This window comes from Clarias gariepinus, chromosome 12 (genome assembly GCF_024256425.1).
Source record: "Clarias gariepinus isolate MV-2021 ecotype Netherlands chromosome 12, CGAR_prim_01v2, whole genome shotgun sequence".
In the NCBI taxonomy this organism is placed as follows: Eukaryota; Metazoa; Chordata; class Actinopteri; order Siluriformes; family Clariidae; genus Clarias; species Clarias gariepinus.
The window spans coordinates 9,903,167-9,928,265 of record NC_071111.1 but is presented as its reverse complement, the minus strand read 5'-3'; the positions used below and the strand labels follow the sequence as shown (position 1 = coordinate 9,928,265).

At 38.8% G+C, this 25,099-nt stretch overlaps 1 protein-coding gene across 5 annotated transcripts in view; it reads left to right on the top strand.

Moving 5' to 3' along the window:
• Positions 1 to 25,099, top strand: part of sbf1 (SET binding factor 1) — a 65,916-nt gene that overhangs the window by 11,363 nt on the left and 29,454 nt on the right. For 2 of the 5 annotated variants that reach the window (XM_053508293.1, XM_053508290.1), the window contains exons 2-11: positions 10,858 to 10,943; positions 11,413 to 11,550; positions 12,002 to 12,127; positions 12,274 to 12,384; positions 14,108 to 14,161; positions 17,864 to 17,893; positions 20,283 to 20,388; positions 21,431 to 21,563; positions 21,925 to 22,033; positions 23,118 to 23,231. In XM_053508293.1, the coding sequence (XP_053364268.1) occupies positions 10,858 to 10,943; positions 11,413 to 11,550; positions 12,002 to 12,127; positions 12,274 to 12,384; positions 14,108 to 14,161; positions 17,864 to 17,893; positions 20,283 to 20,388; positions 21,431 to 21,563; positions 21,925 to 22,033; positions 23,118 to 23,231 (1,007 nt within the window). The remainder of the gene's footprint in view (positions 1 to 10,857; positions 10,944 to 11,412; positions 11,551 to 12,001; positions 12,128 to 12,273; positions 12,385 to 14,107; positions 14,162 to 17,863; positions 17,894 to 20,282; positions 20,389 to 21,430; positions 21,564 to 21,924; positions 22,034 to 23,117; positions 23,232 to 25,099) is intronic. The other 3 variants (XM_053508292.1, XM_053508291.1, XM_053508294.1) reach the window with 3 other exon arrangements.

The following is a 25,099-nucleotide window of genomic DNA, read 5'->3' as shown; positions in this document are numbered from 1 at the left end:
AATCGTCCATCTCGATCGGATCACGACGATGGGGATACTGACACTACAACTGATACTGGCGCTACAACAGTCTGATCTGTTTTTGCCTCGGAGCAAAACCACAAATGAGGAAAATCGGCAAAAGCGAGGAGAACCGAAAACTCCGTCCTCTGACACCTGTCTGCATGATCTCAGTGTTTTTTGATTGTTTTCTTTTCGCACCCGAGGGAAGCTCTGATTGTTTTGTGTTCCTCATTGCTGATTTCACCAAAAGAACCTTGTGATCTCCGTCTCCATGACACTTTCAGTGTGTTGATGGTGCGTCTCTGCCTGCAGTTTCACTTCAGCTGCTGTCCGGCGAGAGGAGGAGATGTGCGGTCTGCGTGTTTCTCTCTCGGTCTCGCTCTCTCTCCTCAGTGCTCATATGACTCGTACGCGAGCACACGCCAGAGTCGAACATGCGCTCTTGAACTAAAGGTTTTCATAACCCTTATCCAGAACTTCTGCAGCTTCTTTGAGTTTCACTCTGCAAGTTGTTTTTAATAGTTTTTTAAACATTCAGTTAAAGTTTTTTTCTTCCAGATAGTGTTTGTTAGTTTAACTGAAACAGATGTCGTATTCTATGCTATTCTGCACGGCGTCTGCATGAGTTAAGTCTGTACTACAGTATCGAACATGCCTTGAGATTTGGGTTGCAGCATTTTTTTTAATTTTTTTTTTTTATGTGATTTCAGCTAATAAACCTGAGACATGAGACACAATCTGAGCCAAAGGACAACTGTAGCTATAGAACTCCAAAGCAGCACGTGTCCTAGAGATTAACTGACAGGTTAAAAAAATTATAAAAAAAATAATAATAATAATCAAATAAATAAATAAAGGGACAAAATAAGCATGATTTAACATTGACATAAGGAGTTTACTTTACATTTTTAGGGCGTTTATCAAATCTTGTGTGTTTAAAAAGATGTAGGGATTTTGTGTTTGTGCAATTCAAATTATTTTTTTTTGGGGTGAAGTTATTACACAGCTAATGTAAGGCATGTGAGTGTGTCAGGGTTTACTGTTCCACTGCTTCACTGCCCTCAGTGCCACTTGGCGTGTGGTATAAGTGAGAATGAGATCACCCAGCTCTACTGGAGACGTAAGGAAAACTCTACAATCTGCTAAAAACGAGGTTCAACCCTTCTAAGCTCTGTAACCTTGACACTAGCGCCGCACGATTCTTGACAAAACGTGAATCAGGATTATATCTCCATGGGAATTGAGATCACGGTTGCCAAACGCGATTCTCTCACACGAGATTCTCTCAAACGCGATTCTCTCTCTCGCGCGCGAGATTCACTAACCCGCGATTCTCTCTCCCTCTTCCAACAAAAAAAAAACATTGATCGCACTTAAGAAAAACAAAAGTGTTGTCTGAACAGGACTTTCAACTCTGTTGCAGTAAAATAAAAGTCACCTTTTCCTATTTAAAATAAATAAAAATAATAAATTAGGTAAAAAGTTGTCAACCCAAACCCCCAGACATTTCTATTTAAATCACATTTCATCCTCATACTAAAGTTTCTATATTTTTCTATGTTTGTACAGAAAAATCTTTTTTCCCCCCATATTTGTTACAGCTAGGTTTTTCGTATATTTTTCTCATATTTTATATTTTGTCTTATCTTCTATAGATATATTTTTCCTTAGCTAAAGTTATTTTCTATATTTTATTTCCTATTTTATTCCATATTTATTTCCTAATAATAGGCTTTTTATTTTTAAGGTCACAGCCGGTTGTTTAAGCATTTCACTGCATGTCATACTCCGTGTATGTGGCTAATACAATTTGAATTGGAATATTAACAATAATACATAAAAAATAAGTAATAAGTAGCACTTTGGACGCGTTTTGGACACTTGGACAACTACAGAACTTTATCACGCGTGTTAGTTTATATTATTATTTTTATTATAATTATTATTATTATTATTAATTATAATAAAGTAAATATATTTAAATTTAATAAATATATTGGTATGTTGGGTAGTTTGTTATTAAATACATAGTTTATAGCGTAGAATTGATTGTTGTCAGAGGGTTTATTGGTCAGTCTGAAGAGACTTCCAGTAGCTTCGCTCTGTTCACTGTGTAACAGCTCGAATCAACACGGCAGGTTTAATATCTAATAAGTTATAGCCCAATTAGAACTGTACGTCCCTGACTCTGTTCAGACAGTAGTGTGTATTCCAGTTTTTAGCGTGTGTGTGTGAGGGACCTTTACAACATGCATCAACTTATGCCATGATGAACGCAACAACTGAAGAAAATCAAACATCCCTATTTCACATATGTGGTTTCGCGCGGTGGTCGTAAGTACGTTTCATCGCGAGTTTTGGCGTAGTGTTTTTACGTTTCCAATCTTTTCTTGTGGAAAATTAAGTGTTTTACTTTTTTGGTGGCTCTCACAGAACGTCAGGGCGGTCACTCGCACCCAACACAGCGCGACAAACCATGTAGGTGAGATAAGGGTGTAACTGTTTGACACAGATGCATTAAGCGTACACAAAGCATCAAAAGGAGTGGATCAGAAACAGGTGGTCAGAATGTTAAAATAATGATAATAATACACCGTTTGCGTGCAAACAGGGACCCTGACTGATGCAGCAATCCAGGCTTGTTGTCAAGCAAATAAGTGAACTGCATGAAAGCAGCGTGATCTAAATGCAGCGATCTGAAACACGCTAGTGAATCGCCGTCATTCAGAAACCAGATCGCATGTATGTATGAATCGAGATCGTGATTGTTTTTTTTTTTCCTTAGGTAATCGTCCAGCTCTACTCTGCACTCTCAGATTTAGCCTGCTGGTTATTTTTCTTTGTGTGTGTGTGCGCGCGCGTGTGTGTGAGAACCATTTGCTACAGCTTTGTGCTTTAGCGGGAATCTTAAGAGTACCCGGGCGTCTTGCCAACTCGGCGGTGATATTGCGAGTCAGAGAATTCTGAAGTGGAGTGAAAATGAAAGCTTGTGTCCTGGAATTCTGGGAAAGAAAGGGACAGAAAAGTAAATGAAAGAAGAAAAAAAAGAGGTAGCCGGATGGTCACGAGGGTCCATTGTAATGTTTTTATAGCGTTCACTTTTACTCCTCTTCGTTAAGTCGTTTCTCAGAAATAGGCAAGTAAGAACAGCTTGAGATGAAGATGTCCTGTCCTCTCCAGCGTCTGGCTTTAGGTCTCGTGCAGATCTTGAGTTAACCCCAGGCACGACCCGCAACTACAGCCACGTACCAGTCACTTCTCCCATACGCTAATCCAATGAACCGCCGAGATGGTCAACATTTGCTTAGTAAAGTGTACATCTGAGCAAATTGCTGACATAGCTCATATGTATTGTACAAAAAAATAGACACTGCAATGCACCAGATACCAATATTTACAATTTTATACAATATTTTAAGTATATTGCATGTGTGTGTGTGTGTGTGTGTAGGTGCGGGAGAAATGTGTCGGCCTCTCCGGTTTCAATGAATCAGTCCGGAAGCAAAGATAGAAAATGTCTGTCGTGTAAATCTGTCCTGATGGTCAATAATCCAAATTTCATAAAATCCTCAACAAAACAGAGTTCACAGTCCGATACAGTGGAAAACAGCTCTGAGACAAAAAGACTCTGGGATTCCCCTCCTGATTTAAAGGCGCAGAGACAACACTGTTACATTTGACGTGTGTAAGATTCATTTCCTTAGCCACATGATGTCAGTGTGGGGAAAGTGGACAGATTTAGTCAAGTGGATTAGTATGCTTTACATTGTATATTTGTGTCAAAGGTGTGCAAGACCTTGTCTGACTTAAGAACAAATTAGACTTATGAATGTGCTCCCGGAAAGTTTGTAAGTCGGGGACTACCTGTGTTAGAAACTATTAATAGTATTTAATAAGCTAGGGCTGGTTGATTTGGCCTAAAATCAAAATCTCGATTAATTGAACATTTTAACTCGATTACGATTAATGAACTATTATTTTATTTATTTATTTGTTTATTTATTTGCCCTCATAGTTTACTGACAAGTTTTATACATATGCTCACATATTACAAGTGAGAAATTTTTGCTCTTGTTGCTCAGTTGTCTCAGTGTTTAAGCTCTCCATGCTCGACATGTCGGCGGAATAATGTAACATTATATAAAGGGAAAGTTTTGGAAATAATTAACCTGGGAAAATTTGATCAATTATAGGTTCTGAATGTCGATTTCGATTACTTTTCGATCAATTTTCCAGCCTTATAATAAGCACTGAGACAACGTGTAACTCATGCTGCCAGTTGTTTAGATGTCTTGTCTCGGACAAAGAAATAACACTTACGTCCTGTAGGTGGCAGTATTCAATAAACCACTTATAATCTAAAGAAGAAGAAGAGGCAATACTTTAACAAAACATGAGTATTTGCAGAATATGGAGACCGTTTGTATTTTCTCTGAAGCCGCTCTGGTACGTTTGTAAGAAATTTGTATATTTTTTATTCAGATTTACCTGATTAACTTGTGAATAAAGTGTGAATTAGAACCCAACGCAATGATTGAAATAATTGAATCTACAAACAAGTGATTGACTTGATGCATGATCGATTTATGTGTTTAGTCCTGAACAGCGTGGACGTTTGGGGTTCCAGAAAGATTCCTACATTTCTCCCGACGCTTACAGAACCGAATCGTGATCCGTGTCATTGACCCAGCACTGGGACGGCAAGGAATTTCCTGCCTTAGAGTTTTGGCTCGATCCCAGTGCGAGTCCTTACTCCAGCAGATTTCGTTTATCTCCGCGCACATGAATCATTTCAAATTCTGGAGCAGTCCAGCTCCTTAACCACACATCCATCATTCTCACCCAGCGCTGCGTCTCTGCTGAATCACAGCTGCTGTTCGTTTTTTTTTTTTTTTTTAATACTCTTGGCTGTGGTCCAGAGTGACTTTCTCTGTGTTTGGCAGTCATTGAATATTTTTCTTACTGCACAGGAGGGTGCGAGTTTTGGCTCATGGTTCCGCGTATGGACGTTATTCCCAGCCATCCAGTAATTAAAGTGCACGGAATTCCCAAGTTAAATAGTCTTGCGGTAAACAATTATAGTATTTTTATTGTTTTGGTGAGATTTCCAGATGAGGGAGGTTTCCAGATTGTCTTATTGTCATCTCGGGAGTTTTTTTTTTCTTTTTTCTTTTTTTCTTTTCCTTGCCACCATCACCCCAGGCGTGCGCATCAGGGATGATCTGATTATTATGTTTTATTCATATATCCTTACATTTTCTGTTTTATTTCTATATATTAACATTTTGTAATACTGCTGTATTTGCGGCAGTAACCATTGATAAAAGGATTTAAGGAATAAAACTGAATGAATTGAAATGGATCTTCTGTGAATCAGACTGTGAGGTGTTAAATGTGTCGGAAACAGAGGAGGAAGGAAGTTTTGTAGGAAGAGTATTAAACGCTTTTACTACTACTGCTGCTGCTGCTGCTACTATTACTGCTGCTATTACTGCTAATGCTGCTTCTTCTGTCGTTACCGCTCCTGCTACTATTATAGCTTCTGCTTCTCCCATTACTACGACTAATACTGCCGCTGCTTCTTCTATTACTACTGTTGCTTCTGCTATTACTGGTGTTGGTGCTGATTCTGCCATTCCTGCTACTACACTGAGCATGAAGCACTTAAAGTCTTTATGATTGTGCAAAAAGGGTCACACAGGCAAATAAATAGTCCAGATTCATATCATTACATGTTTTTAGGGTGGTTTTAGTCATTTCTCTGTCTAATAATAACAATAATAATCATAATAATAACATTATTTTTACTGCAATTAGTACTAGTTCAGTGAAGATCGTCTAGTGTTAAACCTACTGTATGATTCAAAGGAAAATGCCTTTATTATGAGCCATGGCCCCTGAGGTAATAGTGTAGCTTTGTTACTCACCGTAGGACCTTAAACTATTTAATCTTGTCCAAACAACAATTAAACAACCTGCTTGTCTTATAAATCATCTGTCCTTGTATTTTTAGGCTTTACTATTTTGACATTTTAAGACTAACAGAAAGTTTCCTGATGTCTTTGTCTGTACTTTACAGTACGCTCAAACACCACCGATCTCAACTCATGATCAAAATGTTTTTTAATTAAAAAAAAAATAATTTTAGTGATAAAACTCCCTTACGACATGGCTTTTGCTTTGCTTATCTGCTCCAGCACGACTCGGTAATAAACAGATCATCGGTAACGTGCCATCCTGTGTCACTGGCACCATGAATAATATACTGTACCTACTGTAAGCAGGTGTTTCCTGGGGTGTAATGCCAAATTAACACCTGTGTGTGGGAAAGACCGCACAGACGGGAGGCTTCGCAGGAAAGAAGCACTTGAATGTAAGCTTTATTCGGGGAGAAGTTGAGACTTGGCCAGACACGATCTTTAACGAGATTACATGCCTGCAAACATTAGCGTAAAACTTCGGTTTAAAAGGGTGGGTGAGAACCTGCCAGGCCACAAACTCGGGTTGAACCGTCTGTAGGTAGAGCTTTGAGTAGGACCGACTTCCGACGACCCGAGTTAAATATTATACCTTTACTTTGTACGTAGGCCAGGATGGCTAAGAAATTAGCATGTTGCTCAAATGGCGTTTCTGAATGATGGCCTTGTAGTTGAAAGTGAGTTGAAAGTGATGTTTCTGAAGTAACACGCTACACAGCAACACGCTAATTTCTTAGCCATCCTGGAATACGTACAAAGTAAAGGTATAATATTTAACTCGGGTCGTCAGAAGTCGGTAAGATTTGATATTTTAAAAGTTGGGGATGCAGTTTGAAACTAATTTTTACACACTTTAAAATTTTAAATGAAACAAAGTAGCTTGACAAGCCAGGCTTATAAAGTTAATCTTTTTAATTTGAATAGTCGATGTGATACTATTGACATATTAATAATAATCATAATATTAATAACAATAGTAATAGCAATAATAAGCCTACTATTACCACTACTACTACTAATCATAATAATTAAATAAAGAAATTATAAAATGAAATCTAAAGTTAAAAAATATGCAAATAAATAAATTAAAATAGTGAATTGTTAATTAAGTCTTATGTTACAATAATAAAATTTAATATATACGTTTATATATATTAAATATTATAATTATTATATAAAATCAGTAAACAAATTTATAACATGTAATATGTGGGTGTGTTAATGATTAATCATTAGCCATCATTGTTTTGCACAGTATTTTTCCGTAGCTAGAAATCTCGTACATCTCCAGAGTGTGCAGTATGGCCTCGTTTTTAAACAGGAACAGAAAGGAAAGTTTTTGTTTGTTTTTGTCCTCTACCCCCTCAAGAGCAGACCTAGCCTTCTTCAGCTTTTAGTCGTGTTTTAGCTTCTATCCCAATACATATCGAGGATGTTATTGTGGGTTAACGCCCTTGCATGTATTTTTCTCATTTTTTTTGTTCGGCAGAGATGCGGAACTCGTTTTGCCAAAACATGTTTAATTAAATTCTGCATTAATGTTCTGTGAAGTAAGTTTTTTTTTTATTCAGATTTTAATTAATTTTTTTGTGGCACTGTTATGTTTAGTCACGTAGGAAGTAAACTTATGAGGTCACGCTTCCCTGTTCCATGTTCTCTTCAGACTGTTGAGACGCTTCCTCTATTAGAGGACACCTTTTCCCTGTTTCAGGGGGTTTTTACGGTGTTGTTTCCTCGTTCTCTCCACCGTTAAACGTGCAGCCCTTCTCACTCCGCAGCGTGACGTCTCCTGGGACGTTAATAACCGGTCTGGGTGACAGACGGGCCGCGTTTCTCTTCCGCCTTTTTTGCGACTGAATGCTTAACAGCGTGTCTGAATCACACTTGAGTAAATACCGCTCGCTCCACCATCAGGGTGACTTCACTGACTTGAGGCGGGGCACGACTCGTATTTCTGAAATAAAACACACAGTCTGCAGGTTACGTGTTTGTTTGTGTGTGTGTGCATTTGTGCAGTAAAAGAGAAAGGCCTCTGCATCCGCCACACCCTGCTTTAGCTCACTTCATTCACTGTAACTCATTTAGACTGGTGCAGAGCTGCAGCTGTGTAAATGCTCTTTCTCTCTCTCACTCACACTCACACACACACACACACACACACACATACATACACACTCACACTCTCTGACACTGAATGTCTCCCCAACACACAACGTAGGCCTTTGAGACAGCAGTTTTTTCAGTAACAGGCTCATCAATGAAAGACATAAGGAGAACACTGCACATAAGTTTGTGCCCCCCGAATCTTCTCTTTTATGCAAGGTCTATTTTTCTATCTTAGGAAATGTGCAGAGAGCGATCCAGAACTGAAGCCCAAATCATCCGAGTCTTAAATCTGACAGGATGTGAAGGATGAAGGCAGTTATTAAAGAAGGAGATCAAAATATTAGTTGTGTCGTATTCATAAAGGGGCGTGCTAACGTTTTTTTTTTTTTTCTTATGTCTGAAACAAATTACAAATAGGAGACCTAACTACAGTAAATGAGCCCAATTCCAAACCAGTACTTTGTTTACAGAATGCCAAAGGCGCCGGCCATCAGGCAGAAAAACTGGTTCCATGGCATCACCAACACTTTGCTGGGCTAGAACAAAGAACCGCTTATCTCAGGAGCTGGATGGGGGCGGGGTTATTACGACTAACTAAAAAGTTTGTTACCTATATCTTTAAAAAGAAAAAAATGGACTCAATATGCAATGGGCAGCTTCAAGTGCGTCCTAGTAATAATAAAGTCAGGAAAACTCGATCGTAAAGCCATGCAGAAGTTCACCATTGTTGTTGTTGTGCTTGCTGCTAGCACTATTTTTTTTTTTTTTTTTGCCACTAGCGTTTCATTTTATTTTATTTATTTAAGTAATTTATTTTTTGCCACTAGCATTGTATTTTATTTTATTTATTTATTTTTGCCACTAGCAATTTATTTTATTTTATTCATTTTTTAATTAATTTTTTGCCACTAGCATTGTATTTAATTTAATTTATTTATTTATTTATCGCCATTAGCATTGCATTTTATTTTATTTATTTATTGTCACTAGCGTTCCATTTCATTTTAATTATTTAACTATTTATCAATGTTTTGCCACTAGCATTGTCGTTAGCATTACTGTGAAAGTACAGACGAGCACAGACGTATACAGTGATTATTTTATTTTTAGCATTAGCATTGTATTTTATTTTATTCTTTTTAATTTTTTTGCACTAGCATTGTATTTTATGTATATATATATATATATATATACGTATATAAACTATATAATACATATACACACACACTAACGTTCAAAAGTTTGGGGTCACTTGCAAATTTCTAATTTATTTTCTACATTCTATAACAATACTGGGGATTTCAAAACTCTAAAATAACACATATGGAATTAGGTAATTACATAACAACAACAAAAACAACAGTTAGTTGTTATTTTAAGACACAGAGGTCAGCCTTTTTGTAATAGTTCTTGCAGGAACAGTATTGTCAAGTGCATTTGCAAAATCCGTCAAGCACCATAGTGAAACTGCCTCTTATGAAGGCCGTCCCAGGAGGGCGAGACCAAAACCTACCTCTGTACCTCTGCCGCAGACAAGAAATTCATTTAGAGTTATCAGCCTGAAAAATGACCAATTAACAGCACTAAACAGCATTAAAATTAAGTCTTTACATTTGGTATTTGCATAAGTAGCAAACACATCTCACCATTAACTGTTCAAAGGAGATTAATGCATTTTTGGACGCCTTCAGCATTCCTTTACAATGTAGAAAGAAATAAAAAGCAGGAACGATCATGGAGTTAGAAAGTGTTCTAAAACTTTTGAACGGTAGTGTGTGTGTGTGTGTGTGTGTGTGTGTGTGTGTATGTATATATATATTTTTTTTGGGGCTCTAGGATTACTGGGAAAGTGCGGATGTGCACGGCATGTATACAGTGATATTTTATTTGTTTGTTTATTTATTTTATTTCATTTTGCCACCATTTTATTTATTTTTTGCACTAACATTATATTTGATTTTGTTTGATTTTATTTATTTATTTATTTTTGTCGCTAGCATCACTGTGAAAGTACAGACGTGCGCGGACGTATATGGTGACATAATATCTTGACTGTCTCGCCCATAGAAACACACAGGCAGTTCTTACGCGGTCAGAGTCGCCTTTATATGGAGAGTTAAAGTGAAGAGCAACCGAAAGCAAACGTAACACGCGCAGGCCTCCAGGCCTTTTATCTGTTTGTTTATGGATGGAGAAATGAGCGAACAGATCACACCTGGCCGTGCATCTGCCTGTCAGTCCGTTGTTCCATTATTTATAAGTTGCTTTAAAATGTGTGTGTGTGTTTGTAAAAATGGCTGTAATTGCTGAATGATTAATGCCACACTTTTGTCAAACTGCTTGTATTTAAGCTAAAAGTCTTCGCTCACATCTTGAGGGTTTCCTGACTCTGTGTGTGTGTGTGTACGTGCATGCTCTCCTAAGCGTTTTGTATAGTCTGAATTCTACCTGTGTATTTAAATCTCTGTATCATGGCTTGTCTTTGTGTGTGTGTGTGTGTGTGTGTGTGTGTGTGTGTATGCGCACATGTTTGTACTTTTGTAACTTTTTCCTGACACCTGTGTAAAATGTAGTTTTTACTAAATTAAACCCTGTGACTTCACACTGCACATATTACTGTGTGTGTGTGTGTGTGTGTGTGTGTGTGTGTGTGTGTGTGGACTGGTCAGATTTATGGAGTATTGTTGATCACTGTTTTAGATAATCCATTGTGCGTCTGACTGATTTTGTGTGTGTGTGTGTGTGTGTGTGTGTGTGTGTCTGTGCACAGGGGGAAGTGAAGGTCAAGGCCGGATCCTCCAGCGATTCCCAGAAAAGGACTGGGAGGATAATCCCTTCCCTCAGGGCATCGAACTAGTGAGTACATACACACACACACACACACACACACACACACACACACATACATACACTACTCAAATAGAAGAGAATCCACCAAACTACTTCACGTTCGATCCACAGTGTTTTTCGTCCCAGTGTGTAATTGCGGTGATCACAGCGAGTGAGTCTCTCTTCACTGGTGTTATTCAGTAAATCAGGAGTTACAGATGAGAGTGAAGGTGACTGTCACATCCTGGTACTGTGAGGAACAACGAAGGTGTTAAAGCGCTAAAACATGACACACACAATACCGAAAACACCCCCAGCCACGGTGATACCGTGTCACGCTACAGTACATCACCGCACAGGACCGTGTCTCTAACAGTCGTACCAGTCCCCAGTCCTCCAGGAGCCGTCTCTCGAACGCTGTCATTAGTATATTCAGTAGTGTGGTTTAACTTACTGTCTCTGCTTTTGCTCGTCTCTGTGTGTGTGTCTTCATCAGTTCTGTCAGCCCAGTGGGTGGCAGCTGGTCCCCGAGAGACAGTCTCCGTCTTTCTTCGTGGCCGTCCTCACAGACATCAACTCGGAACGCCATTACTGTGCCTGCTTCACCTTCTGGGAGACCGTAGATAACCCTCAGGTAAGGAGGTGAGGGAGGGAGGAAGGGAGTGAGAGAGGGAGTGAGAGAGGGAGTGAGAGAGGGGAGTGAGAGAGGGGAGTGAGAGAGGGGAGTGAGAGAGGGGAGTGAGAGAGGGGAGTGAGAGAGGGGAGTGAGATAGGGAGTGAGATAGGGAGTGACGGAGGGAGTGAAAGAGGGAGAGAGGGAGGGAGGGAGTGAAAGAGTAAGTAGGAGGGAGTAGGGAGCGAGTGAAAGAATGAGAGAATGAGTAAGGGAATGAATGTGTGAGAGAATGAGCGAGTGAGAAATTAAATGAGAGTGAGAGAGAGAATTAGTGAATGTATGAAAGACAGAGAGAGAGAGAGAGACAATAAAGGAGAGAGAGAGAACAAGCACCTCAGGATTCAGCTCATAATTGTCTTTAATGAAAATGTCATTGTGTGTGTGTGTGTGTGTGTGTGTGTGTGTGTAGCTGCAGAATGAAGAGCCCAGCGAGGCAGATGAAGATGAAAGTCCTGATCTGCTCCAGCCTGCACAGCTCTACGCCCCCAAGAGTCTGGTGCTGGTGTCTCGCCTGGACCACACCGAGGTGTTCAGGGTGAGCACACACACACACACACACACTCACACACACACACACACACACTCACACTCTCACACACACACACACACACACACACACACACACACACACACACAGTGCTGTATAATGTGGAGCTGAGCTGTGTGTGTGTGTGTGCACAGAACTGTCTGGGGCTGGTCTACACGGTGCACGTGGAGCACGTGAACGTCCCGCTGGAGACCGTGATCGGGAATCTCCTGACCTGTCTCATTCCCATTGCTGGAGGATCTCAGGTGAGCTCTCGTCCTCTCGCACACACTCGGCTGTACAGTAGAGTGTGTGTGTGTGTGTGAGTGCTGGACTGGCTAGAGATGATTACACTGCTAACAGAACGACTGCTGGGTTACTCCTCCTCCTCCTTTTCCTCCTCCTCCTCCTCTTCCTCCTCTTCCTCCTCCTCCTCTTTCTCTTCCTCTGTTTGAAGGTCAGTTCGGCCCAAACTCTACCTGCCTTGCAGATGTCTTCACCCCTCTTAACCTTCTTTCTTTTGGTACTGTTGCACAAAGGTACTCATTTACAAAGCATCAGGGGTCAAATACTTATGTACACACACAGTTTTTCTAGGGGGTGAATACTTTTGCAAGGCACTACATTTTTTTGTAAATTTTGTAAATACCGTTATTAAGCCTCACAATCGACCAATCAGCAGCTCTGCTTTAACACCACTCCGGTGCAGGTGTCCCTCTGTCCCTGTGTATCTCTGTCCCTGTGTATCCCTGTCCCTCTGTCCCTCTGTCCCTCTGCTCTCTTCATCACATCTTCTAATACCTCCTTATTTTTTATTCTTCTTCGGTTTTTACTTCATCTTTTCTTATTTCCTTTACTGTTTAATTACTTGCTTTTGTACTGGGTTACTGATCCTTGTCTTCTCTTCTTTCTTTCTTGCTTCCTCGTCTGTTTTTTTCTTTGCCCTTCCTTTATCCCCTTCTTTCTTTCTTTCTTTCTTTTTTTCTTCTGTTCTTTTTCTTTCTCTTTGCTGTTTTTTTACATTTTCTGTTTCTTTTCTCTGCCTTTCCTTTATCCCTCTTTACCGTCTTTCTTTTTCTTTCTTTATTTCTTACTTCCTTTCTTTTATCTGTCCTGCTTTTTTATTTTTGCTTCATTTCCTCTTCATCCCCCTTTTCAGCTTTTTCTTTCTTTTTTCCATTTTCATATAATTTTCTGTGCCCATCTTTCTTTCTTTCTTTCTTTCTTTCTTTCTTTCTTTCTTTCTTTCTTTCTTTCTTTCTTCTGTGCTGTTTTTTACATTTCCTGTTCCTTTACTCTTCCTTCCCTTTATCCCCCTTTACCCTACTTTTTTCTTTTCATTTTTCCCTACATTTTCTCTGCATTTCCCTAATCCCTGTCTTCTTCAGCTTTCTTTCTATCTTTCTTTCTTTTTCTCTCATGATTTTTTTGCATTTCCATATCATTTCCTCTGCCCTTCATTCATCCCCTTTTCTTTCTTTCTTTCTTTCTTCCTTTCTTCTGTCCTGTCTTTTAAATTATCTCATCTCTTCCTCTGCCCTTACTTTACCCCTCTGTTCTCCTGCTTTACTTTTCCTTCCTTCCTGCCTGCTTTGTAGAACATTACCTTCACTTCCTCTCTCTCGCTCTCTGTGTGTGTGTGTGTGTGTACTTTACAGCACATACAATAATACTTGAGAATATAAACCGTGAAGTTTTGGGTTTATTTACAGAGTGTAATGAGTTTATGAACATAAATAAATGTTTAATAAACTGTACATAGTGAAAGTCCAGTATACTACATACCACTGTCGAACTCTGTATAACACACACACACATATATAATATAATATAATATAATATAATATTAGATTAATAACGACCCGTCTCGTCTCACAAGTCTGACATGTGTATGATGTGTAAACTGGCTCTTGTCGTCACTTTATGAGTCAGCACTGACCGAGACTTTCCTGGTGTGTGAGGTTTAAACTCTGCTCCTGTGTGTTGCAGATAAACGAACCCCCAGTCTGTAGTTTATCTGACTGGCTGCTGGGTTGTTTTCAGGTAACGGCGACCTTTCATTCGCAGCTTCAGCCAATCACCAGTCTTCTCCTGATTCTGTCTGTCCATGATGAACACATTTGATTTTCTGTTTTTTTTTTTTTTTGGTTTTTGTTAATTATTTCCTCCCGATTGCTTCAGTTGTGTAACTCATTTGCGTTCACTCACTGTTTATGTTGCACTTTTCCAATCAGCCAATCAGAAATCAAATTCCTAATGTATTGTTTTGCATTGCGTGAGCTATACAAATGAGCGCACACACACACACACACACACACACACATTGGTGGGATCTTGGCCTGGTGACAGTAGGGGTGGGGATTACAGGATGGCAGATGGTTGTCTAAGCAGGCTGTATTGTCTCTGATGGACAGTCTCATAAACACACCCACACACACTCTTATACACTCGAGTATACACCCATTTTGCTCATCCATGAATACAAAGAGATCACCACTGGGCAGATTTAAGCCTTTGTCACACGGATATTGCGCCATAAGGGCGATACTAAAAACCTCCTTAATATTTCGCTTTCTTCTCTCGCGTCTTGTAATTCACACACAACCCACAAATTTAGTGCTAAACCGCCTCACTGTGTGATTTGATTAGACTGGGCTGCTATTAGACTAGGCGTGGTGTTTACCACAACAACAGCATCTGTGTCTAGTCTGACGTGTAGTACCGTATGTTTCGTAAATTCTGTACATGGTATTTCAGAGCTCTGGCAACCTGACCAATCATAGATGAAATCAAATGATCATAACCAGTCATAATGCAGGAGGCGGGACTTGTCTGGAAAAAGTTTATTTCAAGTTTATATCTTACTGACACTTTTAATGCTAGAAGAAGCCCAATGAAGTCTATTGCACCCTTAAATATTTTCCGAAAAATAACAATTCTGGCCCTGCTGATCAGTCTCGATCTCAGCTGAGTTTAATTATTTTTGCTGCACTACAGCTTTAGCAATAGAGATGGAATCGATTCAGTGATGTATCGTGATTCTTTTGTCTGGCAGATCATGTATCATAATATATATTTTTAAAATTAACTTAAGTTAGTTAGGCTTTTATTAGTCACATATACATTACCTCACAGTGAAATTGTGAATACATTTCCCAGCGTAACTGGGGTCCGAGCGCACGGTCACCCATGATACAGCGCCCCCTGGAGCAGATAGGGTTAAAGGCCTTGCCTTGCTCAAGGGCCCACAATGGCAACCTGGTGACGACGGGGCTTGAACCACCAACCTTCTGATCAATAACTTGGTGCTTTAACCCTCTGAGCCACCACTGACTCACATTATGTATGACATCAACAGGTGGTGCACTCTAAACTATTCACACAGCGATCTTGTGTGGTGGAAGCAAATTAATTGCTAATTGTGGTTAGAATTTTGAAAAAAAGTTTAAATCCGGACATTTTTTAATAAAATTGTGGTAGGTAGTATCACCTAGTTATTGTGACGATATCTAATCTTGTGATTCACGTCCCTGTTCAGCACAAAACGCCTCTTCTTTCATAAAACTGTAACAGAAACAGAGGTGTTTTTCAAGCTCATTTCTGCAGCGCATATCTCATTACACACATCTGCCACCGCTTATAAAAAGCATGAGAAGTTACTGAATGAGTCATATGATGGAGAGATAAGTGAGAGAGATAAAATAGGGGAAAGAGTGGATGTGTAAAAGAGAGAGAGACAGGAAGAGTAAGAGAAAATGAAAGAAATATTTGTAATCAGCATGACTCGGCAAATCCATTCATCGTCCTCTCCGATTCTCAGCATTATGTTGTTGTTGTTGTTGTTGTTGTTGTTTTTTGTTCTTCTGCATCTCACTGCCAGAGCTGGGGAAACTCCTCTTCTTTCCTAACCGTAAAAATGTGTCAAAGTTTACTGAAAGCACTTTTGTAAAATCAGGAAGGAATAACAATCCAGTGTGCTGTTTTGGGGAAATATAGTTTGATTATAATGTTGCTCTTACAAACCAGAATAATTCTAATTTCCAATACAGACACGCCCTAAAGTGCTTTCTTGTTCTTATACCACAGTGGTTTATTCAAGTGATCCCAGTTTTTTATTTTACTCGTAAACAATAGTTATAATTTACGTCATAACATCTATATATTCACCGGCCAATTCATTAGGTACACCTTGTAGTATTGGGTTGGACCCCCTCCGGCCTTCGGCCCTGCATTAATTCGTCATGCCATAGATTCAGCAAGAAAAACTCCTTTCAGATACTGGTCCATATTGATATGATAGCATCACACAGTTTGCTGCAGGTTTTTTTTCCAGCTGCATATCCATGACATGAGTCTCTCATTCCACCCCATCCCAAAGGCCGCATTATTGGATGGAGGATTTTAAGTTTATTTATTGCTTTATTCATCACATGCGCATTACTGCACAGTGAAATTCTTTATACTTTGCATATGCCGGCTTTGTTAGGAGACCGGGGTCAAGGCGCGGGGTCAGTGTGGAGGGCATTGCTTAAGGGGCCAAGAGATATGTGGTAACTGTAGAGGCAGTTTAAGTACAGTGAACAGTTTGAGATGATTTTAGTTTTGTGACATGGAGCGTTATCCTGTGTGGGAAATAACTTTTTGTAAGTCGCTCTGGATAAGAGCGTCTGCCAAATGCCTAAATGTAAATGTAAATGTAAATAACTCAGGTAGGCTGTGGGATTTAAACAATTTTTAATTGTGCCAAGAAAATCTTCCCAGCACCATTACACATGAAACTTGATGAAGCCATGCCCTCATGTGGTACACATCAACTACACATCAAACATCAAATGCTTCAAGGTTCAACGTGTTGCATGTTCAGAGATGTTCTTCGGCATAAATCGGTTGTAATGAGATGTTATTTGTTGGCTGTCTATCAGCTCCAACCAGTCCGCCATTCTCCTCTGACCTCTGGCATCAACAAAGCATTTTCACGCAGAGAACTTCACTGAATATGTTTTTCTTTTTTCAGACCAGTTTCTGTAAACACTAGAGATAAATGTATTTGAAAATCCCAGTAGATCAGCAGTTTTGGAAATACTAAACCCTAGTCCGTCTGGCACCAACAGCCTCGTCATGTTCCAAGTCACTTAAATCACTTTTCTTTCCCACTCCGAAGCTCGGTTTGAACTTCAGCAGATCCTCCTGATGTCATTTACATGTGTAAATACGTATGGTAACAAGCAGCTCAACAGGTGTGCCTAATGAAGTGGCCTTGGTCATTTCACCACCAGTTTCTCTTATTTCCCTATATGTGAAGTAGATAAGAAAAGAAATGCAACTTTTCAATCTTAACCTGAAGACTTTGTGGAAAACGTTTATGACACTGGAGACTCCTTCCATAAACGTTTATTAAGCGCAACATACCCGAAACTTGTGTATACAGTTTGATTGTTCTTTACTAAATACAACACTGCTGTGATCACATTTAAATATACAATCTGTGGTATAAAAACTTTTTATACTCAATTATTTCCTGATTTCTCTGCATTTTGTCATTAAGTTTTCATCCTCGTTTTGGTCACGTCTCTGTCGTGTCAGATTTTGTTGCCATTTGTAATGTCTTTTGGGTGTGTTTCAGTCTAAACTGTGGTGTATCTAACCCCTGTGCTTTTCTGTGGTGTTTTATGGTGTGTGTGTGTGTGTGTGTTGAATGTGTGTGTTGTACGTGCAATGTGCGTGCAACTCTTGTCACTAATCTAGCCAGGCGAGGAGGATCGAGAGGACGGCTTGGTACGACTGGTTTGATTGATTTTAGTTTTTTTTTTGTCACCGCCAGTGCTGCTGTCTCTCTCAGGCTTTCCCCCCTGTGATTATAAGGCACCCTCGGCATTCTGGGAACTGACCAGATCTCTAGACATCACATATAAGGCACCTGGAGAATGTTTTGAGCCTCACTGTGCCATTGCTGTGGAGTTGTGTGCATGTGCTGCTGCCACTGCTGCTAGCTAACCACTCATAGCCACAACAACCCCAATACAGCTACACTGTGGCTCAGAGATGGACGTTTGTGTGTGTGGGTGTGTGTGAGAGAATGAGATCATCTGTCTGCCTGTCTGTCTAAAGATCACATGGGCCATGAGTTATCAAGCTAAATAGGAAGATGAGTTTCAGTACAATGCTAGCATAAACTCATGCTAACTGTGCATCACTTCCTGTATTAACGTTTTATATTTTTATACTTCACATTTTTCTACATAAGTAGCTTAACTTTAAAATTTTAACTATTAAATCGTTCGCATTTGATTTTCCTCCGCATATTTTCCTACTTTAGTGACTGACTTCCTCAGTTTCATGGAGCTCAGCTAGTGACTGGGCAATTGTTTTTGGCTCTCAATGCTAAGCTTGCTAGCTGACAAATTCGGTTGAAAAAGATAATACAGTACTATACACCTAAATAATGCAATTTATTGATTATTAGGACTGTGTAACATGACAGAAATCCCACAGTTGTCTAATTATAAGCTAGCTTACAAGTTAGCTAGGTGTCCAGGTAATTCTTTTAGTGAATTTTGGTCATGATTTGAGACTCAGCTACTGAAATTAACAGTTTGCTAGTTATCTAGCTGTCCAGTTATTTATTTTTTTAGCAAATGGTAGTCATGATTTGTGACTTCGCTATTGAAGTGAAATGTTTGCTAGTTAGCTAGCCATTTAGCTAATTCTTTTGGTGGATTTTGGTCATGATTTGGGATTCAGCTACTAAAATGTGCTGTTTGCTAGCCATCTAGCCATTTTGTAATGTGATTAGTCATGATTTGACACTCGGCTACTGAAATAAACTGTTTGCTAGTCAGCAGCAAATTATTTTAGTGAATGTTGGTTTTGATTCAAGACTCACCTACTAAAATTAATTGTTTGCTAGTTAGCTAGCCATCCAGCTGTTTTTTTTAAGCGAATGTTAGTTATAATTCAAGACTCAACTACTGAAATTAACTGTTTGCTAATTAGCTAGCTATTCAGTGGTTATTTTTGGACAAAAATAGATTATAGATTTTTAAAATAGAATACAAATAGATTTTTTATTTTACATATTCACTTAAGTAAATTGTTTTCTGAGAATATGCGTGTATATGAAAAGAGACTCTGCTGCTGAAATCACCTATGTGCTAGGTAACTAGTGGGATAGCTAAGGTTCTTCATGTTATGCTTTACTTTGATCCCAGGCTGTCAGTTGTCACTGATGTTGGGTTAGGGCTGCTTTTCTCCTTAGTTTTTTGTGACTAACTTGTTCCTACATTTTTTTTTTTTTAACAAGTTGAGGTTTAAAATTGGAGAAAAAATGTCCTAAATGAAATGTCCTATTTGATGATGGTATTCTGAATCATTTTCAGGCAGCATCAGTCATCTCAGCAGCCTTATTTATGATAAAACTTGCGCTTTAATGTCACGGCTTGCTGCTCTGAAACACTGTGAAAGTTCGGTGCTTTCTGAAGGTTGTTTTCAGTTTCAGCAGTAGAGACGAAACTTGGATATTGACGTCAGCTAATTAACAAACCTTGACCCAGAGTAGATCATCCAGATTTTGCTTTAAATCATTTTTCCGTGATATTAATAAATGAGTGAAATAATTCAGTAAGTGTTGAAAAAATATATAAACAATATACATTTACCTTGAATTTAAACATTTTTATTACTTGATTAGCATTTATGCTTCTTAATACATTCAATTTGTTTTTTTATGCATATTGTCTTCTAATTTTGTCACTCACGGATCCGGGAGGTCGTAATTAATGGTGATATTAAACTATATGTTAAAAACTAATAATAAAAAACGTCCTGCTTTTTTTCCAGAAAGCTTTATAATCTGTGTGGTTGGAATGTAAACTAATCTTGCATGGACCTGCTGTGGGCTGAAGATCATAATCCAGAAACGAGGCTGGCTATTTATTTCACGCTTCAAAACAGATTGCTGGTGATAACCGGTGAATGGCATGATATGCTGTGTGTGACATAGCTGCTAATCCTACCATTGCGCACGTACATAGCACAGATAAACACACATTAACCCCGGAGCCCTTGGATCTGTCCTGTCATGGACCTGTTAAGCCGTATCCTTATGCTTAGGCAGGTTTTTAATTTTCTCTCTCTTTCTCTCGTTCTGTTATCCTTGTCCTTAAAGAGGACCATCACCTTGGGGGCGGGAGACAGGCAGGTGATCCAGACGCCCATCAACGACGCACTTCCTGTGAGCGGCTGCAGCGTGTCCCATCTCTTCAGGCAGCTCGGTAAGCCACGTGTCTCCACCCAGGTCATTAATTTAACAAACCTGCATGCACAAGGGATTTTCTAGGTGAATGCAAAACACAAAATCTTGCGCCCTGACCACAAAACCCTCAGAATCTGTCAAGTATTCAGACCAAGTGTTGACAACGCCCTTAGATGCAATGTTTAAAAAAATGGAAACAATTCTCTGAAAACATCTGGTAATACTCATGTACTGCATCCTCAATGCTTAAACTCACTGAGCTGCCAAATGACGTTTTAAAAAAAAACACTTTTGCATGCATGCTTCAGTGAAACATATGCAAGACATTCAAATACCAGAATTGGTCATGACTATTATTAGGGGGCACCGTTACTTTCTGTGGAGTGTTTAAATGCGTAGAAGAGTGCTTCACTGAACACACATGGATTTAAATGCTTAAAATCACACAGGTACAGGTCGTGAGCTTGAGTTAAAGTTCATATCAAGCATCAAATATCCGGAGATTGTTTGAAATACACTGGTGTGCAGGTGTTCCTAATAAACTGCATCGTGAGTGTGACGTGAGATTAGGTGAAAAAAAGTCACATTTACAAGTATATTAGAGTAAAAAGGATGAGGTGTTTCATTCCAGAGATTTCTCCGATCTACTCCAAGGTACAGGAAGTAGGGCTGGGCGATACAACTCGAGGACATTTCTATCAAACATACTTCTTGTATGTACAGACTTTCTAAGAAAATGTGTGGTTTTGCAACTTTGTGTGTACAAGGGTTTTTGTGTTATTGGCTGTTGATGAAATCGGTCAAGCATTTTTTTATCACATGACTTCCTGGTTTAAAAGGAAATCAACGTACAGATTCGAATCCCAGTTCTCTAGTTGTCTCACGAGAGATTTAAGTGATTATGATCAGAATGTGTGTGTGTGTGTGTGTGTGTGTGTGTGTGTTTTAGGAACGTCAGAAAGAACAAGCCAGACCTTACCAGTCATTTTCTATAGACACCATGTTCTCACAGTTGTTGTTTCTCTCTCTTTCTCTTTGTCTCTCTCTCTCTCTGCGTGCAGGTATTGTAAATGTTCTCTATCTGTTCTGCGCCGCTCTAACGGAACACAAGATCCTCTTCCTGTCCAAGAGCTACCAGCGACTTACAGACGCCTGCCGAGCTCTCTTGGCCATCATGTTCCCGCTCAAATACAGGTGTGTGTGTGTGTGTGTGTGTGCGCGCGCGCGCATGTGTGTAAAAGTGAAAGTTTTACTTTCATTTGTATCTCATGATAAATTTCCCACACTTGGCATCAGGTATCCTTCTGTTCCAGTACTCTGGAAATCACCATATAAAACACTTATTGGCAGTTATTGAAAGTCACCAAGGAACCAGTTTATATTTTACTGTAAATTCATTGTTTTCTGTTTTGTTTTTTTTGACTGCAGTGAATTAAGGCTGAGTAATAATGATACTATAGCAATACGGTTTTTCTACTAAAAATATGTAAAAAAAATTGTTAAAACCAAGTACAACATGTGTTTTTGTGTCTCATGGGCGAATTTTTCTTCTCAGCTTCACCTACGTTCCCATCCTGCCTGGAAAGCTCCTGGAAGTCCTCAGCACACCGACACCCTTCATTATCGGAGTCAACTCCTTCTTTCGCTCCGAGACTCAGGAGCTGGTATGAAGCTGCCTCTCTTCCTTTGACTCAAATGTCCACGCCATGTGGAAGCCCATATCTGGGAGTCTGAGTTTATTTCTTTTAATTCTTGTAAAAGATTAGTTTTTTTTTTTTCCCACAAAAAATTTACTTTATTTCAAGGAATAGCCAGAATTTTAAAAAATAAAGAAATAGACAATTTATAAGAAATTAATATACAATTTTTTTTATAAACTTGAGGTTGCAAAGAATAAAGTTTGAATTTTAAGAACTACTACTTACAAATTTAAGTCAGAATTTGGAAAAAATACCTTCAGAAATTCCAGAATTCAAGTCAGAATTTAAAAATAAATGGTCCCAATTTTGAGAAATGAAGACGAAATTGCGAGAAGTACAGTCAGAATTATAAGAAGCAATGAAACAAATTGCGAGAAATAAAGCCAGAGTTTCAAGAAACTATGAGAAATAAAGGTACCATTGAGAGAAATAAAGTAAGCATTTAAAAAAAAGTTATTTTTGAAAAGTTCAGAATTTCCTAAATTCATTTCATAATTCAAGAAATGGTCATACGTTTGAGAAATAAAGATACAATTGTGAGAAATAAAGTCAGAATATTAATAAAATGAAGTAAAAAATTTAAGAACAAAGATGCAGTTGTGAGAAATAAAGTTGTAATTATGATAAATAAAGTAAATATTAAAGGCAATAACCGCTTTTTCAGATGTAATCTGATTTCAGCTGATTTTGTTCATATTATCCTCTGTATATTAATTAGTGCTACATATTTCAATATGATCAACAAATAAAAAAAAATGGTCAGAGAGCAGATATTTTTTCTATATGTTCTCCAGGTGTCAAAAACGTTTGTTCAGCTGTAATGACGAGGTGTAGAGAACACTGTGTGTGTGTGTGTGTGTGTGTGTGTGTGTGTGTGTGTGTGTGTGTGTGTGTGTGATCAGCTGTGGTTCTTCTTGTCTGCCTCCTGGCCGTGTGATTAACTCATTCTTACACAGCGATCTGTAATCTAATGCGGTATTGTTTAACTTTAGTGTTGTTGCTTTTGTCTGGTTCAGTCTGATTAGTCACATGATTCATTTTATCACAGTTGGACGTGATCATCGCAGATCTGGACGGAGGCACGGTGACGATCCCGGAGTGTGTGCACATATCCCTGCTGCCCGAGCCTCTTCTGCAGCACACACAGACGGTCCTCTCTATGGTAACACACCCCTGACATCATCACTCTTCTACCACACAGACTCCGAGTGTCTCTGAAAGAGACAGTAAATCCTGCTCCACACAATGCAGTACAAAGCAGTTTGTCGAGAACTTGACCTCCTAACGACGTCCTGCTTTCTCGTCCTCACCTTTCATCAATCTTTCTTTTTTATTTTGTTGTTTAAGACACACGGTCTCTACACTCTGGTGATAACTTTTGGGATTCGATAATTTTTTCTTTCTTACTCCAAGGAATAAGTGGCATCAAACTCTGAGGTTTCATCACAGGCTAAAAAACCTAACTAAAAATCTGGTGTGAAATCTAGAAAGTGCAAGAAAAAAAAAGTCAGTCGTTTCATAATTATTTTGTTAGTTTACAAAGATCAGATGGAACTCCAACTCGATCTGAACGCATTCGTTAACTAATAGGGATCTAATAAACATCTACAAAAAAAAAAAAAAAAACATAGTTGCACACACACTTTTATAGATTTATGGTCTTGGAGTGTATTGACGGCGACATGGGCTTCACACAAGAAGAAATATGTACTCGTATAAACACTTATCTTCATGTCGAGGCTTTGTGCCAGCGCCGGTTAAATCCAGTGACACATGACTTGGCTCTTCCTTCTTTTTTGAGGATTTACTGTAAAAAGATAACACGTCCGATTTATTGGTTATAGTAATGTTATAAAGTTTACCATCATTTGTTGGCTCATGTACTGTACAAACAAGGAAGAGTTGCATGAGAGGTTTTTTTTTTTTTAATGTGGGGAAATTTTTCGGTGTCAATTACAGGTTTATAAACATTAACCCTTAAAACCCAGGACATTTTTAGCCTTTAATACGATTTAATAAATACATTTTATATAGGGATTTAATTTGGGCAATATAGAGTGACGTATCCTTTTATTTATGAACTTCTCCTCTGCCGCAGTGGTAAGTTTTAGTCTTGCTTTCCTGGAAAGGTCTTCATGAGGGACAGTTTTATCTTAGTGCTTGATGGGTTTTGTGAATGCACTTGTACAATACTGTTCTTGTAAGATCTTTTCCAGAACGGTTGACCTTCATGTCTTAAAATAACAACTAACTGTTGTTGTAGTTGTTAATTAATTACCTAATTCCATATGTGTTATGTCGTAGTTTTGAAATCCACAGTATTGTTGTAGAATCACTAAACAAAAACAAAGAACTTTAAAAGTGATCCCGAACTTTTGAGCGGTAGTGTATCGTATCTGAAAACCCAAATACACAGTTTGATGTCTGAAGCCTCCTCCATTAACACACACAAGCAGGACGTCTGTTTAACCTCCTTTTCCTTTTGTGTTTTCCTTTGGATTTTAAACTGATTCCTGTTGTGACATCAGCACAGAGTTTTAAGGTTCATTAGTGGAAGGAATTTGTCTGTGATGGCTTGTAGTTATAGGTAAGTGCTTTTCGAGTTCAGAGGACTGAAATTCCCACAGTGTTGTACCCGAATCTCCAACAACGAAACTGGACTTTAACTTTCAGCCTCATAGCGCATAGACATTCTATACACTGATTTACGCTTATTATCTGATATCACCCAAATGAGGGCGTGTCCCCTGTCGAGTCTGGTTCCTCTTAAGCTTTCTTCCTGTTGTCATCTCAGGGAGTTTTTCCGTGCCACCTCGGCTTTCTCATCAGGGACAAAGTGCCCATAATGATTTATACGTATTTCCTCACACATTTCATACTTATTTCCCTAATTTTCTTTAGATTTTTATTGCTTTAAAAATGAAATTGAATCTAAATTGGACAATTTCATTTTAAACGGATTACATTCTATTGTCCTAAAAAGTGAAGAGTTGCAGATAGAGAGGAGAATTCTGTCAGTGGCAATCATTT